Source organism: Apodemus sylvaticus, chromosome 9 (genome assembly GCF_947179515.1).
Source record: "Apodemus sylvaticus chromosome 9, mApoSyl1.1, whole genome shotgun sequence".
Lineage (NCBI taxonomy): Eukaryota > Metazoa > Chordata > Mammalia > Rodentia > Muridae > Apodemus > Apodemus sylvaticus.
In genome coordinates this window covers 16472259-16490164 of record NC_067480.1, presented here as the reverse complement: position 1 = coordinate 16490164, position 17906 = coordinate 16472259, and the positions used below count along the sequence as shown (strand labels likewise).

The window sequence follows — 17906 nt, the reverse complement described above, 5'->3', positions numbered from 1 at the left end:
ACTCAATTCCTATCAAAATTCCAACACAATTCTGCACAGACATGGAAAACTCAATTCTCAACTTTATGGAAAAAAAAATCCAATCTAGGGAAAACAATTCTAAACAAAGAACTTCTTAGGGAAACACCATCCCTGACCTCAAGCTGTACCACAAAGCAATAGTGATAAGAACAACACGGGATGGGTACATAGACAGAAAGGTCGGTCAATGGATTAGAATTGAAGACCCTGAAATAAACCTACACCTTTATGCACACCTGATCATTGACAAAGAATCCAAAAATATACAATAGACCAAAGAAAGCATCTTCAATAAATACTGTGGTCTAACTTGTCATCTGTATGTAGAAAAATGAAAATGGATAAATATTTTTCCCAAAGCACAAGGTGTTGATTTAAAATAAAGATTTAATTAATTTGTTTCTTAAACAAATATGTCATGTGTTCAATATGAAATACAATGGAAGAGTAGAAGTTAGAAAGATGGAAAGGCAAATTACACCAAAAGAAGACCTACAGAGTAAACTGACCTGGGGCAGTGGGAGCTTCAGAGATTAACCAACGACCTAGGCCCCTACACATTGGGAACTGAAGTGAATCTTAGTCTTCATGTTCATCCCCTAACAGTGGGAGAAATGTCTGTCTCTGACAAGAATGCCTGCCATTGGATCACATCCTCTCACCAAACAGTCCTGTGGGCCTTAGTGAGAGAGAATGCGCTTAGGTATACTGTAACTGGATGTCCCAGAGAGGACTGGTACACAAGACAGATCCTCTATCTCTGAGGAGAAGAGGAGGTCTAACAGGGGTGGGAAGATGAGATTTGAAATCATGGGTCTTTGAAGCAAGGAGGGATGGGGGCTCTGTAATTTAGAGACACTGAATAAATTTATACAAGTCTGTATACACTTCTGTCAAAAAAAGAAAGAAAAACATGTTAACTTTTACTCATGAATGTATATAGTAAATTTTAGATTTTCCTTTTTTACCATTTCTTCTGTACCTGTTGAACTTTTATTCTTCACAATAAGACTTTTCTGTCTTTAATGCTGTTTTTCTGTGAAAGGTTTGATAAATTAGACTTATTTTAATCAGTGTGGATTAGTGCTTCCTCTTTTAAAAGATGTAAAGTTATCTTTCATTTATTTTAATCTGGAGTTGTAAATAAAATAAGGGTACTACATAAAATAGGGGAAACTCATAAATTAAGATGATACAGGTAAAATTGAATAAAGTTGCATCTAAATGTAGGCTGGATGTAAGGAATGCTATTCCATAGTGTGGTGTGCAGCCACCATACTCTGCAGGGAATGAGAGTGAGAGGAAGCCTTGTAAGGAAGACAACTTTCTGTGGAACTCACTCATCCCAGGTAACCATGGGGAAAAGCCTGAATGTAAAAATTGGATTTAAGCTGTCCCTTTCATTCTAAGTGCTATTTAATTTGAACTCAATCAAAGTCCAGAATGTTAAGTTTAGACTTACTGATACAGTTTATGGAGTGTAGAATCCACCAGAAACATCAAACTGGGAAAATGCAGAGTTGACTTAACAGTGCTGAAATGGACACTAAAGAATACCATGCTTGGAAAAGGGAGAAAAGTAAACGTAAAAGCCAGACAGAGTTGAGTTGTTTCAAGAAAAGGTCAGATTTAATCCATAAAGTTCTCTCTCATGGAAAGAATTTACAGGTTTGAGATTTTAATCATGTTAAATAATGGGTAAATAGATATACACGATGTTCATTGGCCAAATTGAACTTTTTTAACCAGCTAAATATTTGTGGTATAAATTAAGTATAACATATAAATTTAAAAACATAAATCTAGCATGTGTCATTCACAGGTAATATCATTGCTATGTGCTTTCAGAACTGTACCTACCAGTTGGACTTCAATAAGCCTGGGTGTGACATTTACACTTTTGAAATTCATTGGTATGTGTTTTGAGCTATATTCAATGTATAGAATTGTTCAGCTTTGATATGTAAATTTTCATGTATATTTAAACTTCAATAAATAATAATGTAAAGTGATACAAAACTGAATATGAGATTTGTCTGAAATATTTAGAAGCTAAGTAAATACAGAGAGAAATTAGGTGAAATAAAAGTCATCCAATTAAACAAAATAGGCATCAATTATATTGTGTAAGGTGAAGCCTTGCATTTGGAGCTGAAGTGTCTTCATTTTCACACAAAAATTACACTGATAGATTTTATAAAACATCCACATATTCAAGATAATGCAATACTTGCTGCATGCTTGTGGGTTCCCATAAGAAATCTGTCTTTTGAAATATTTTCCCTACTCATAGTTTTTTGACCATATTTATAGTAGTACTCATAAATTTCCTCCTGCAGAGTAGTTCTCTGGTTCAATAAGAAAAGGGTTTGTTGCCCATATAAACAATCTTGCCTATTATACCATGGGCACTATCTTCGTGAAAGCTTTGTGCAACATTTTGGTCTGGCCATGGATAAGTCCCTACTTTTCTCCATCACATGGCTTAGCTCTCCCAACTCTATGAACACTAGTCAGCATAGATATTTCAGGGTTCTTTTCTCTGTGTCTTGTAACCAAAATGTGTAGTATCTTCAGTAATCAGGTTTTTATCATCTAGAGGTGGTGGTACTATTGTCAATAGCCTTAGACCATATTGTTTCAAGTGCCTCTACAGCCTCCCTGACCAATAACTAACAGAAAGAAAAATAGTGTTTGATACTGAGATTTTCACTTAATACTTCATGTGTTCAAGAAGAGTGTTATTTACAAATGTAGTACATATCTGTTCAAACTCTGAAATAATTCTTGCCACATGAACCTGTTATACCATTCCTGGGCATATAACCAAATAAATCAATATCTTATTACATAATACTACCATATTCATGCTTATTGATTTTATACTGCATTACAGCTAGGAATCAAAGCACCTTAGATGGTCAACAGCTGATAAATAAACCCTGATAATGCATGCATATACATAGTATAACATTGTTTACCAGTAATAAAAAAGTGGCATTAAGAAATTTTCAAGAACAGTGTGCTCTGGTGAGTCCAGCAGGCCCCTGCAGGAGGCTTCAGGGGTCTGCTTCGGGATCTGAACAGCCTGGGCCACAGCACTCGGTCTCCAGGAAGTGCAAGAGACCTGGTGTGAACCCGGAAGCAGACTGGAAACGAACAGCTTGCTCCAGCAGCACAGAACTAGGTTCCAGTCCTGAGGCCTCTGGTGGGAGCCCTCAGATTTCCGCTTTGGAATCCAGAACAGCCTGGGCTGCAACACCACATCTCCAGGTCCTGGAAGAGGCAAGAGGGGCATCCAGGAGGCCAGCTGGGAGGAGTCAGTGTGCTCTGGTGAGTCCAGCAGGCCCCTGCGGGAACCTTCAGGTGTCTGCTTCAGGATCTGAACAGCCTGGGGCACAGCACCCTGTCTCCAGGCAGTGCAAGAGGTCAGCAGTGCACCAGAGGCCACCTGGGAAGAAGCAGCTTGCACTGGTGAGTCCAGCATTGACAAGACCAACTAACACCAGTGAGAACTAGATGGCAAAAGGCAAACGCAGGAACGTCACTAACAGAAATCAAGGCAGTATGGCAGCATCTGAACCCAATTCTCCTTTAACAGCATGCCCTGGATACACCATCACACCAGTAAAAAAAGATTTGGATTTAAAATCACTGGTCATGGTGCTGGTACAGGAACACATGAAGGACATACTTAAGGAAATTCAGGAGAAAATGGATCAAAAGTTAGAAGCCCTTATAAGGGAAACACAAAAATCATTGAAAGAAATTCAGGAGAATACAAAAGCCAATAAGGAGGAAACACAACAATCACTTAAAGAAATACAGGAGAACTTTGGTCAACAGGCTGAGGTCATGAAAGAGGAAACACAAAAATCTCTTAAAGAATTACAGGAAAGCACAAACAAGCAAGTGAAGGAGCTAAGCAAAACGATCCAGGACCTAAAATCAGAAGTAGAAACAACTAAGAAAACTCAATGGGAGACAACTTTGGAGATAGAAAGCCTTGGAAAGAAATCAGGGGACATAGATGCAAATACAACAACAGAATACAAGAGATAGAAGAAAGAACCTCAGATGCTGAAGATAACATAGAAACCATGGACTCAACAGTTAAAGAAAATGAAAAATGCAAAAAGCTTGTAACCCAAAATATCCAGGAAATCCAGGACACAATGAGAAGACCAAACCTAAGGATTATAGGCATAGATGAGAGTGAAGATTTACAACTTAAAGGGCCAGCAAATATCTTCAATAAAATTATGGAAGAAAACTTCCCTAACCTAAAGAGAGAGATGCCCGTGAATATACAAGAAGCCTACAGAACTCCAAACAGACTGGACCAGAACAGAAATACTTCCCGTCACATAATAATCAAAACAACAAATGTACTAAACAAAGAAAGAATATTAAAGGCAGTAAGAGAAAAAGGCCAAGTAACATATAAAGGAAGACCTATCAGAATCACATCAGACTTTTCACCTGAGACTATGAAGGCTAGAAGATCCTGGGCAGATCTCATGAAGACTCTAAGATAACAAAAATGCCAGCCAAAACTACTATATCCAGCAAAACTCTCAATCACTGTAGATGGAGAAACTAAGATATTCCATGACAAAACCAAGTTTACCCACTATCTATCCACAAACCCAGCCCTACAAAAGATAATAGGAGGAAAACACCAATACAAGGAGGGAAACTTCACCCTGGAAAAAGCAAGATAGTGACCTTCTCTCATCAAACCCAAAAGAAGTTAACCAATCAAATTTAAAAAATAACATCAAAAATGACAGGAAGTAGCAATCACTATTCCTTAACACACCTCAGGGTCAAAGACAAACACTACCTTAGAGTAAAAGGCTGGAAGACAATTTCACAAGCAAATGGTCTCAGGAAACAAGCTGGAGTAGCCATTCTAATTATCAGATAAAATTGACTTTCAACCCAAAGTCATCAAAAGATATTCTGAGGGACACTTCTTGCTGGTCAAAGGAAAAATACAACAAGAAGAACTCTCAATCCTGAACATCTATGCTCCAAATGCAAGGGCACCCTCATTCATAAAAGAAACTTTATTAAAGCTCAAAGCACACATTGTACCTAACACAATAATTGTGGGTGACTTCAACACTGCACTTTCCTCAATGGACTGATCAGGAAAACAGAAACTGAACAGGGACACAATGAAACTAAATGAAGCTTTGGATGAATTAGAATTAACAGATATATATATAGAACATTCTATTCTAAAGCAAAAGAATATACCTTTTTCTCAGCACCTCATGGTACCTTCTCCAAAATCGACCATATAATTGGTCACAAGACAGACCTCAAAAAATATAAGAAGATTGAAATAATCCCATGCCTCCTATCAGATCACTATGGAGTAAAAGTGGTGTTCAATAGCAACAAAAAAAAAACAACAGAAAACCCACACACATGTGAAAACTGAACAATATTCTACTCAATGATACCTTTGTCAAGGAAGAAATAAAGAAAGAAATTAAAGACTTTTTAGAACTTAATGAAAATGAAGGCACACAACATACCCAAATCTATGGGACAAAATGAAAGCAGTACTAAGAGAAAAACTCATAGCCCTGATTGCCTCCAAAAAGAAAATGGAGAGAGCATACACTAACAGCTTAATGACACACCTGAAAGCCCTGGAACAAAAAGAAGCTATTTCACCTAGGAGGAATAGAAGGCAGGAAATCATCAAACTCAGGGCTGAAATCAATCAAGTAGAAACAAAGAGAACCATACGAAGAATCAGCAAATCCAGGAGCTGGTTCTTTGAGAAAATCAACAAGATAGATAAACCCTTAGTCAGACTAACCAAAGGGCACAGAGACAGTATACAGATTAACAAACTTAGAAATGAAAAGGGAGATATAACAACAGAAACTGAGGAAATTCAAAAAATCATTAGATCCTACTACAAAAGCCTATACACAACACAACTGGAGAATCTGGAGGAAATGGACAGTTTCCTAGACAGATATCAGACACCAAAACTAAATCAGGATCAAATAGATCAACTAAACAGTCCCATAACACCTGAAGAAATAAAAAGTGTCATAGAAAGTCTCCCAACCAAAAAAAGCACCGGACCAGATGGCTTCAGTGCAGAATTCTATCAGACCTTCATAGAAGACCTAACACCAATACTCTTCAAACTATTCCACAAAATAGAAACAGAAGGAACTCTACATAACACGTTCTATGAAGCCACAATTACACTGTTACCAAAAGCACACAAAGATCCAACAAAGAAAGAGAACTTCAGGCCAATTTCTCTTATGAATATTGATGCAAAAATACTTAATAAAATTCTTGCCAACCAAATCCAAGAACACATCAAAATGATCATCCACCATGATCAAGTAGGCTTCATCCCAGGGATGCAGGAATCGTTCAATATAAGGAAATCCATCAATGCTATCCACCACATAAACAAACTCAAAGAAAAAAAACCAGAAAAAGCATTTGACAAAATTCAGCATCCTTTCATGCTAAAAAGTCTTGGAAAGAACAGGAATTCAAGGCCCATACCTAAATGTCGTTAAAGCAATATACAGCAAACTGGTAGCCAACATCAAACAAAATGGAGAGAAATTTGAAGCACTCCCACTAAAATCAGGGACTAGACAAGGCTGTCCTCTCTCTCCATATCTTTTCAATATAGTACTTGAAGTTCTAGCTAGAGCAATTAGACAACATAAGAAGGTCAAGGGGATACAAACTGGAAAGGAAGAAGTCAAATTATCACTATTTGCAGATGAAATGATAGTCTACTTAAGTGACCCGAAAACCTCCACCAGAGAACTCCTACAGCTGATAAACAACTTCAGCAAAGTGGCTGGTTATAAAATCAACTCAAGCAAATCAGTTGCCTTCCTATACTCAAAGGATAAGCAGGCTGAGAAAGAAGTTAGGGAAGTGACACCCTTCACAATAGCCACAAACAATGTAAAGTATCTTGGTGTGACTCTAACCAAACAAGTGAAAGATCTATATGACAAGAACTTCAGGTCTCTGAAGAAGGAAATCAAAGAAGACTTCAGAAAATGGAAAAATCTGCCATGCTCGTGGATCGGCAGGATTAATATAGTTAAAATGGCCATCTTGTCAAAAGCAATCTACAGATTCAATGCAATCCCCATCAAAATGCCAACTCAGTTCTTCACAGAGTTAGAAAAAGCAATTCTCAAATTCATCTGGAATAACAAAAAACCCAGGATAGCTAAAACTATTCTCAACAACAAAAGAAATTCCGGGAGAATCAGTATCCCTGACTTCAAGCAATACTACAGAGCAATAGTATTAAAAACTGCATGGTATTGGCACAGTGACAGACAAGTGGATCAATGGAATAGAATTGAAGATCCAGAAATGAACCCACACACCTATGGTCACTTGATCTTCGACAAAGGTACCAAAAACATCCAGTGGAAAAAAGATAGCCTTTTCAACAAATGGTGCTGGTTCAATTGGAGGTTAGCATGCAGAAGAATGCAAATTGATCCATTCTTATATCCATGGACTAAACTTTACTCCAAATTGATCAAGGACCTCCATGTAAAACCAGACACACTGAAACTAATAGAAAAGAAACTGGGGAAGACCCTAGAGGACATGGGCACTGGGGAAAAGTTCCTGAACAGATCACCAAAAGCTTATGCTCTAAGATCAAGAATTGACAAATGGGACCTCATAAAATTACAAAGTTTCTGTAAGGTAAAGGACACTGTTAAAAGAACAAAACGGCAACCATCATATTGGGAAAGGATATTCACCAACCCTACATGTGATAGAGGGCTAATATCCAATATATACAAAGAACTCAAGAAGTTAGACCCCAAGGAACCAAATAACACTATTAAAAAATGTGGTACAGATCTAAACAAAGAATTTTCACCTGAAGAAATTCGGATGGCCGAGAGGCACCTTAAAAAGTGCTCAACATCTTTAGTCATTAGGGAAATGCAAATCAAAACAATCCTGAGATTTCACCTTACACCAGTCACAATGGCTAAGGTCAAAAACTCAGGAGATGTGGAGAAAGAGGAACACTCCTCTGCTGCTGGTGGGGCTGTAAGATGTTGCAACTACTTTGGAAATCAGTCTGGCGCTTCCTCAGAAAACTGGACATGACACTTCTGGAGGACCCTGCTATACCTTTCCTGGGCATATACTCAAAGTATTCCCCGGCATGCAATAAAGACACATGCTCCATTATGTTCATAGCAGCCTTATTTATAATAGCCAGAAGCTGGAAAGAACCTATATGTCCCTCAAAGGAGGAATGGATACAGAAAATATGGTATATTTATACAATGGAAAACTACTTAGCAATTAGAAACAATGAATTCACAAAATTTTTAGGCAAATGGTTTGATATAGAAAATATCATCCTAAGTGAGGTAACCCAGTCACAAAAGAATACACATGGAATGCAATCTCTTATAAGTGGATATTAATTAGCCCAGAAGCCCTGAATACCCAAGGCACAAATTGCCTAACAAATGACTCCCATGAAGAAGTATGGAGAAGGTCCTGATCCTGGAAAGGATTGATCTAGCATTGGAGGGGAATATAAGGACAGAGAAAAAAAGGAGAGAGGTGATTGGAGAATGGATGGAGAGAAGTTTTATGGGACATATGGGGAGGGGGGATCCAGGAAAGAGGAAATTATTTGGAATGTAAACAAAGAATATAAAAAATAAAAATATTAAAAAAAAGAAATTTGCAAGAAAATGGATATAACCAAAAGGAATTATATTGAGTGAGGTAACTCATGTCCAACAATATAATTCTAACTGTCTCTAGTCATATATGGAATCTAGCTTCTGATCATTTGTAGACTTAACCCAAAGTCCATGTTGAAACTAGAAATGGCTCGTTGCTTGATAGGATGCATTTGGGGAGAAGAGATGACAGAAATAGGTGAGATGAAAGTAGAGAGGGAGAATGTAGGGAACAGAGGGGTTTGGGCAGGGAGTGGAATAATGGAGCAGCAAAAGAAGGTCCAGGGAAGCCTTAGAGCAAATGAAGTCTTCATAAAGAAGTTACATGCACAACACTGATCTTGCAGCGTGAGTAAAAGTATATAAACAAGAATGATCAAACTCATGTGACATGAAACCACAGAGAGGAATACTGGGTGTTGTGGTTTTAAAAGAATGGGAATGAGATGAATGGGAAGGAATAGAGGATGAGTCCAAAGAACAATAAAATATGTATGATCTCACTAGATTTTAAGCTAAATTAAAATCAAAGATACGAATAGAAATGTGTTTTGCCACCAACCAAAGACTCCACATGAAGGGACCCATGGCTCCAGCTGCATATGTAGCAGAGAATAGCCTTGTTAGACATCAATGGGAGTTGAGGACCTTGGTCCTGTGACAGCTCATTGCCCCAGGGTAGGGGAATGCCAGGACAGAGAAGCAGGAGAGAACAGAGAGTGGGGGATGGGATAGGGGGTTTCAGTGGAGAAACAAGGAAAGGAGATAACATTTGAAATGCAAAGAAAGAAAATGTCTAATAAAAATGTGATTTAAGTGATAGCAACACATTGAACTACATTGAATGCACACACACACACACACACACACACACACACCACAAGTATGTGTTGGACTGTGGGAGTGTGTTTGTGTTTATGCATGTATAAACAAGTTGGTGCCACATACAGTTTCAAACATCCACTGGAGATACTTGGAATGTATTTTTCAGGAATAAGAAAAGCGTTCTCAAGAGACATAGACAAGAGAATGCAATCAGATAATAGTATGAAGTCACTTTTGGTCATTAAGAGACTCACAGTTACTCAGCTATTAAAAACAATGAATTCCTGAAATTCTTAGGCAAATGGGTGGAACTGGAAAATATCTTAAGTAAGGTAACCCAATCACAAAAGAACACACATGGTATGCACTCACTGATAAGTGGATATTAGCCCAGAAGCTTGGAACACCTAAAACACAATTCACATATCAAATGATGCCCAAGAAGAAGGAGGGAGAGGTCCCTGGTCCTGGAAAGGCTTGATGAAGCAGTGTAGGGGATTACCAGGACAGGAAAGTGGGAAGGGGTTGATTGGAGAACAGGGGGAGGCGAGAGGGCTTATGGTACTTTTGGAGAGGGGGAAACCAGGAAAGGGGAAATCATTTGAAATGTAAATAAAGAATATATCTAATAAAAAAGTAACAAAAAAAGGCTCATAGTTATCTATCGTTAAAGATAGTGAGAGTCAAAAAATCATGTAGTACAGTTTCTTTGTTGTAAATATGCCTGATAAATATTCCCTGAAAATGCAAAAACCTACTTTATGATATCTTGTAAACAATAGCATGAACAGAATTCTAAAATCATGACAAATGACTAACATTGGTGTATATGCAAGCATCAGGTGTGTGTGTGTGTGTGTGTGTGTGTGTGTGCAAGTGCATGTTTGTTGAGAAGAAATTATACTTATTCTGTTTTATTATGAACTACTTCTAATCATTGACTTTTTTATAGGATTTGTCCCTTCACCACTATTTTTCCAAACAGTATCAAGTTTATGTTGTACTTTCTGGGACATTAATGAATGTGGAAGAAAAGTACGTTGTTGGATCTATCATAAGGAAAAATTGGTCTACACATTTATGGGAACATGTAAGTGATATGAATTGCATAAACTTAAAGTTGTTTTAAAAAATTTCAATTACTTATACCAAGGCAATATCTATGAATTAGAACTTTGATAAGTAAAGGACATCAAGGAGATGAGAGGCTCTTGGTCCTGACAAGGCTCGATGCCCCAGTATAAGGGAATGTCAAGACAGCAAAGCTGGAGTGGGCGAATTGATGAGCAGACTGAGGAGGGATGGGTTAGGGGGTTATGGGGGAAGAACCAGAAAAGGAGACAACATTTGAAATTTAAATAAAGAATATATCTAATAAAAAGGAAAAAAGTGTGAAAATCATTATAAATTCAGTGTATTTGCTAATTTGTATGTTTATTTATTTTCCCTATGAGTTTTTTGAGAGTAATGATGTTAAATATTAGATACATTTGAATAAAACTATTACAGTTTTTCAGTGGCTTGAATAGGTATAACTCCCCTACAAACACACATCTGTTTGAATGCTTGGTCCATAGGAAATGACACTGCTAGGAGGTGTGTCCTTTTAAAGTAGGGGTGGACCTTTCAAAGAGGGTATGCAACTGTGGAGTTGAGCTTAAGTACTCCTTTGCTCAATCTATGTATGCCCAGTGTGGCATATAGTCACTTGCAACCTGCAGATCAAGATGTAGAACTCACAATTTCTTTTCAATCACTGTGTCTGCCTACACTTCAGCAAGCTTCCCACCATCTCAGTAATGGACTAAGCCTCTGATAGCATAGCCCAGACCCAGTTAAGTGTTTTCTTTTAAAAGAGTTATTATAAGCCAGGTGGTGGTGGCGCATGCCTGTAATCCCAGCACTTTGGGAGGCAGAGGCAGGTGGATTTCTGAGTTCAAGGCCAGCCTGGTCTACAGAGTGAGTTGCAGGACAGCCAGGACCACTCAGAGAAACCATGTCTCAAAAAAACCAAATCCAAAAATAAATAAATAAATAAATAAATAAATAAATAAATAAATAAATAAATAAATAAAAACTAAAAAATAAAGAGTTATTATGGTGTCTCTTCTCAGCAGTAGCATCCTAAGATAGAAGTTGGTACCAGGGAATGGAGTATTGCTATGACAGGCCTGAACATGATGTGATCTGGAGGAATGTGGACTTGAGCCTGAGTTAGGAAAGCAGTGGAATGTGTTTTAACTGTGAATAATGGGCCATACAACTAAGAACACAGAAGAGAGTGTTGCTGAGAGTGATTTGAACTGTGGGTGCTGGGTTCAAGAAGTTTCAGAAGAGAAGAATTTTAATATGCCACTTAGAGATTATTCTTGTGAAATTAGGGTACAGATTGTGGCTGCTCTTGTCTTAAATGTTCCTGAGGCTAAAGTGAAGAGGTTTAATTTCATTGGCAAACAAAATCTCCAAAACATCTTAGTTTGATGAAAAGGAACAAGAAAAATACAAAACATACCTTTCAAGGAGAAAATGGTCACTAGGGAGTGCAATGGAGCTGCATCCCATGTTCAAGCAGATAAACATATTAAAGGCATTAACTGGAATGAAGGGATATATGACATGAGAACAAGATCCTACCAAGGTAAACTTCCATCCTGTAAAAAGGTATTAAAGGACAGCTTAAATCTAGGTATAGAGGTGCATGCCTTTAATCCTAGCACTCAGAGGACAAAGGCATGCAGAGATGTGAGTTCATAGTCAGCCTAGACTGCAGCTGGAGTTCCAGGCCAGTTGAGTTTAGGCAATGAAGGAAGTCATCAAACACAGAAAGCTGGTGAAGACAGAATTGAATGACAGGGCCATGTTGCAACTTCAGCCAACAGCAAAACTTTGTATCTTTGGACATGTGATTCTGTGCTGAGAAGAATAAAAGAAAGAGGTTATGAAATCTTTCTCTGTGACTAAGAAAAGTTGTTAACACAAGGACTGTGTTAACAAGGTCTCCTGCATGGAGAACCCAAAATGTTGGAGATGCCAGATCCATTGGATACCTTCAAAGAGAGATAAACATGGGGAATGAAATCAGCCCAACAGAGAGATGTTTGTTGAAATCAATAAAGATGAAAGGAGATGGAGATTTGAATAGCACTTTGACATCAGACAAAGAGATGCAGAGGTCAGAGTTTGGCAATCTGGGCTTTATTTGTTTGGTTTTTGATTTACATTTTGGGACAGTAATGTATAACCTGTGCCATGTTGGTAGTATGTAATCTGCCTTTTGATTTTCATGTTACAACGGATTACTGTTAAGAGATTGCATGCATCTCAGAAGACACTTGGAACTTAGAATTTTAAATAGTGTTGAGACTATGATAAACTATAGAGACATAAGAAAATGGACTAAACATATTTTGCATCATTATACAATTACAAACCTACTGGGGCCAGGAATTTAAATGCAATGGTATGGTCCCCATAGACCCATGTGTTTGAAGGCTTGACCCATAGGAAGTGACATTATTAGGAGGTATGGCCTTGTTGAGTAATTGTGGCCTTGCTATGTTTCACTATGGAGGTGGGCTTTAAGGTTGTCTGTGTTCCAGCTATGTCCAATGTGGCACAGAGTTTCTTTCTTCTGCCTGTGGATCAAGATGCACAATGCTAAGCTCCATCTTTACAACCATTTCTGCCTGCATGCTGCCATGCTTCCCACCATGTTAATCGCGGACTGATATATCTGAAAATATAATCCAGAACAAATTAAATGTTTTCCATTAGAAGAGTTGCCATGGTCATAGTTTCTTTTCACAAAAATAAAATACAAACTAAGGCAAGATGTATATAATATCATCAAAGCACTATTAACTCTCTGAAGACTAAACTAGAAAGTTTCATCATTTTGGGTAAGACAAGATGTATATTATACCATATTAACTTATTGAAAATCCTTAAAATGTATGAGAGACTTGATGTCCAAGTATTGTTGAGAAGTATCATTGAATGCTTCTTTTAAATAAAATTAAAAATAAACATAAGAGCTTCATGAAAACAATTGGATCAAACTAACGACACATCTGTTAAGAAAGAAAAAGAAAATTATGCTAATTCAGATATTTTATCTAAAAGTTCATGAATGGTGGACCCCATACAAGATGAATTCTTACACTTGATAAAATATGTGTGCATAAAAGACGTGAACAGTGAATGTGATTTAATGGAATTGATATCAGCATGTTGAAACAGAAATTAATATTATATGCAAGGCATGTTTGTGTTAATGAGTGTAGTTAATGCTGTGTATACATTGGTATATACTCCACTGGAATATTTCTATTGTATAGACATAAACAAGAGAATGCAATCAGAAAAGAAAGTATGAAAAATAAATTCAGCAAAAATTTAAAAATAGAGAATGAGAACAAATTAGAAATATGAAGCTAGCAACACAGGGGCTGAGGTAGTAAAGTATAATTTCAGTGGCTGGCTCACACAGGCATAAAAATGACCTGGTTAGTCAGAAGTCAAACCATTTTATATTAACCAGTCAAGGAAACACAAAGCAAAGAGAATATAAGATACTGAAGAAAAGTTATAGGTGTTTTTGGTCATCATCTAGAAATGTCAAAAAGAATGCACGGTATTCTCACCAACTGATGAATGGATGATGACCATATGACATTGCATGGCAGATACTATTCTTATCTGAAAAGAAGGAAAAAATGTCTCTTGAAAATATGGATAAATCTTATAGATATTATGTGTATTACTATTACATTTTCAATTGCTCTAAAAATTAGTTAAATCTTGGTATGTTATAATAAAGTTTATATAGTCCATAGGCTGGGAGTTTCAAATTACAAATAGGATTATAATTCTCAAAAGACCTTTTGCTGTACTATCAGATCATAGTCCTCAACATGATGTCTGGGACCTGTCTGAGAACTACCACATTTTAAAACAGGAACCAACAAAATCCAGAGCTTAGGGATATTGCTACCATGAGAAAAAATAGAGGACAATGACTCGTAAAATCTATATTTTTCATGTTCTCTGAGTCTCCCATGGTGCCCTACATCTTATAAGAATCATCACCAGTGTCTTAACACAATACAATCAAGCTTCCAATGCATGAATATCAAATCTATAACAATCCGTCCATGGCTTTGAAGATCTCTGATCTTTTCCTAATATAAAATATAATAACCCCATCCTCATAGTGGTTAGGACCCTGCAACATCACTGCAAAGATTTAAATCCAGGAGTTTAACTGTAAAACAGAAAGCACTTTCATATATAAACTAATATTTTGAAAAGTTACATGTCACCAGGCAGTGGTGGGGAACACCTTTAATCCCAGAACTAGGGAGGCAGATGCAGGTGGATTTCTGAGTATGAGGCCAGCCTGGTCTACAGAGTTCTAGGATAGCCAGTGCTACACAGAGAAACCCCGTTTCAAAAAACCAAAGGGGGAAAAAAAGGTACATGTATACAATTTCAGAGTGTGACAAACACAGGATAATCAACAGTAATCCAAAGGAAGATGTCAGGAAGTGGAAAGGAGTACTGAAGCCAGATCAAAAGTTGAAATCCAGCAGAGAAGACAGAGTCTTAAAGTTTCAAACCTCTCAATTCCTATGAAAATTTGTTGAAGCTGTATCTTGTAAAAATTGTAACGAAGGGTCTACTTTCAGGCGACCTTTGCCCTGTGATGTTAATAATCCTTTATGACCTAGAGTTTTTATTTTGCTCTGGCTTTGCAAATTATCTACAACTTTATCTGAAGCAGTAGAAATTTTTTTTTTACTGCTCTGCTTGTCTATTGTCTCCTAAGCAGGTCCACTTCCGAAGCTCAACTTCTCATAGCCCCATTAAGTCTATACTCTATAGGCTCAAACCTTGTAGCACATGTCAGTCTTGTCTTCGGGACTTCTTGTGAGAATTTGTTGAAGCTGTCAGGACCCCACAGCACTTGCATTTTGCTTCCCTGGACAACTAGGACCATTTAGTACGATCTGCTGTCAGTGTGAGTTGTGAACTGAAGGCTGAGCCATGGCTATTTCTGTGGCACTCACTTGGCAGCAAGGAGAGGAAGCTCTCTGAGCAGCAAGTCCATTTCTGGTCTGGAATGCTCTGTAGGCCTTTCTTCATGGTTCTGATCCTCAACTGTCCACTCTTGCAGGGTCACACTAATTTCATTAGTGAGTGCTGACTGGGTTACACTTAGGTTTTGTTCTTCCAAACATGGTCTTGCTCCTTCCTGACCAGGCTGTAAAGTTTCCTAGTCTTTTCTGGTCTAAAATTCTGAATAAAACCAGCCAGTACTGCTCACTGCATATCATTACTGTTTGGTTGTGTGAACATTGCCCTTAAATATTAAGCACATCTCTTGGCATTTCTTTGGAGTTTGTTGTGTGCAATCATTCCAGATTAGTCTTACAAAAGACTACAACAGAATGCTGCATTCTCTCACAGATCCTTCTTGGGTCAAAGTGTGGTTTTCCACCTGTTGCTCCCATCTGCTGGGGGAAAATGTACTCCATGTCACTGTCATGAAGTTCTCCCTTCCTTTGGATGTTAATTCCTTATTTCTTTAGTTATTAAACATGGGAATTTTAGTGTATTGTCTAGATTTTTTTCCGTTGTCATCAGATTTTTTTCCTAACATTCCACTTTTCTTGGAAGAGGTACTGGGTTGTTTTTTTTTATTTATTTTTTTTTTTAAGTAATTTCTAATTCTCTTCTCAAACTTTGTGCTTCCAAATGCACATTACAGTTATTTACTACTTACAATTTTCATGGTAACAATACTTTTCTATCACAGGTAACTATGTCTTTGAGATGCTATTCCTTAAAACAGATGCCATATTCCATAAATGGAAAAGACTTATTAATGTTTCTTGTTTGAAGTGGCTGTATTAGATAACTGGTTTTATTTTCTACAACTTTCAAACTCTAGTAGGGTGTTTCACTTATAAAGTTTAATTATTTTTATGTAATATTTGTAATTTTAAGAAATTTGAGACAAAACTAAATCTATAAAACAATTATTAGTATTTATGTGTGATCAATATTTCAATCAATTAAGCTACATAAAACTTAAAGTAAGTTTCAGTTCTTATTGATAATTAAATTTTGAAAATATAATTTATGTACTTGCAAATTAAGTTGATGAATTCAGGGAACATCACTTTGTGGAAGCTATCTGAGAAGTATGAAAAACTTGGTATCATTTTAAAATACATAATTTACCATAAAATTATAATTTTTTGTCAATGGGAAATTAATACCTTCAGAAGTAAACTATATGTTTTATCTGGGTAAATGGCATTTTTTATTTGAAAAACTTGCTAAATATGATATAGTTATACTTGTACTATTTATATTGTCTTAATTTCAGGGATTAGCACGCAAATAGCCACAGGCATTTTTTGTCTTTACGCGATCTGCAGACATGATTACATGGTAGAAGAAAACGCTAAAACTCTGGCTACATCTGTGAGACTGGCTAAACCTGTGAAGGATAAAAAAGCAAAAAATAAAGAAAAGAAGATGATTAATTTCTAACTGATTTCATTGGGTAAGGATTGTTTGCTTTCCCTTCCTCAATGGAATATCACATTGATAATTTTAAAATGCTGAAGATATTATGAAATGTACAGTTTTCCTAACATCTAAAACAATCAATATTATAGATATTTTTCTTTTCCTCATAAAATATATTCTGATTATTTTGCATTTCCTCTACCTTTCCCTGGTCTCCCATATCCCCTCACCTCCAGATGCTACCCCTTCCTATCTCTTTCTAGAAATAAACAGGCTTTTAGCAGATAACAAGCAAACATACCAAAATAAATTATAATAAGATAAAAGGAAAATCCATTGCTTTGATGCTGGACAAGGCAACGTAATGGAAGGGAAAAGTGCAGGCTCAAGAGTCAGAGACCCACACTTTCACACTCTCAAAAGTCCCATAAAAATAATAATCTCAAAGATACAATTGCAGAAGACCTGGTGGAGAGCCATGAAGGCCCTGTGCATGATATTTCAGTTTCTGTGAAATCACAAGAACGTTTTCAGTTGATACAGAGTACCTCTCCTGTCTTTGTGTCCTCTGGCTCTTAGACTCTCTCTGCTTTCTCTCCCTTTGAGTTGCTGGAGGTCAAAGGGAAGGGACTTGATGGTGACATCCTCTCACTATCTGTCTCCCCTTCCCCCCTCCCCCTCCCCTCCCCCTCCCCTTTCCCCTTCCCCCTTCCTCTCCCCCCCCTCTCTCTCTTTCTCTCTCTCTCTCAAATGCCCCTCATTTCCAGGTGT

At 37.2% G+C, this 17906-nt stretch overlaps 1 protein-coding gene across 1 annotated transcript in view; it reads left to right on the top strand.

The window, feature by feature from the left end:
- LOC127692777 (solute carrier organic anion transporter family member 6C1-like) overlaps positions 1-17156 on the top strand; it is a 111904-nt gene extending 94748 nt beyond the window's left edge. Inside the window, exons 11-13 of the mRNA XM_052193374.1 lie at positions 1870-1934; positions 10549-10686; positions 16990-17156. Of these exons, the coding sequence (XP_052049334.1) occupies positions 1870-1934; positions 10549-10686; positions 16990-17156 (370 nt within the window). The remainder of the gene's footprint in view (positions 1-1869; positions 1935-10548; positions 10687-16989) is intronic.
- The last annotated feature ends 750 nt before the right edge of the window (positions 17157-17906 follow it).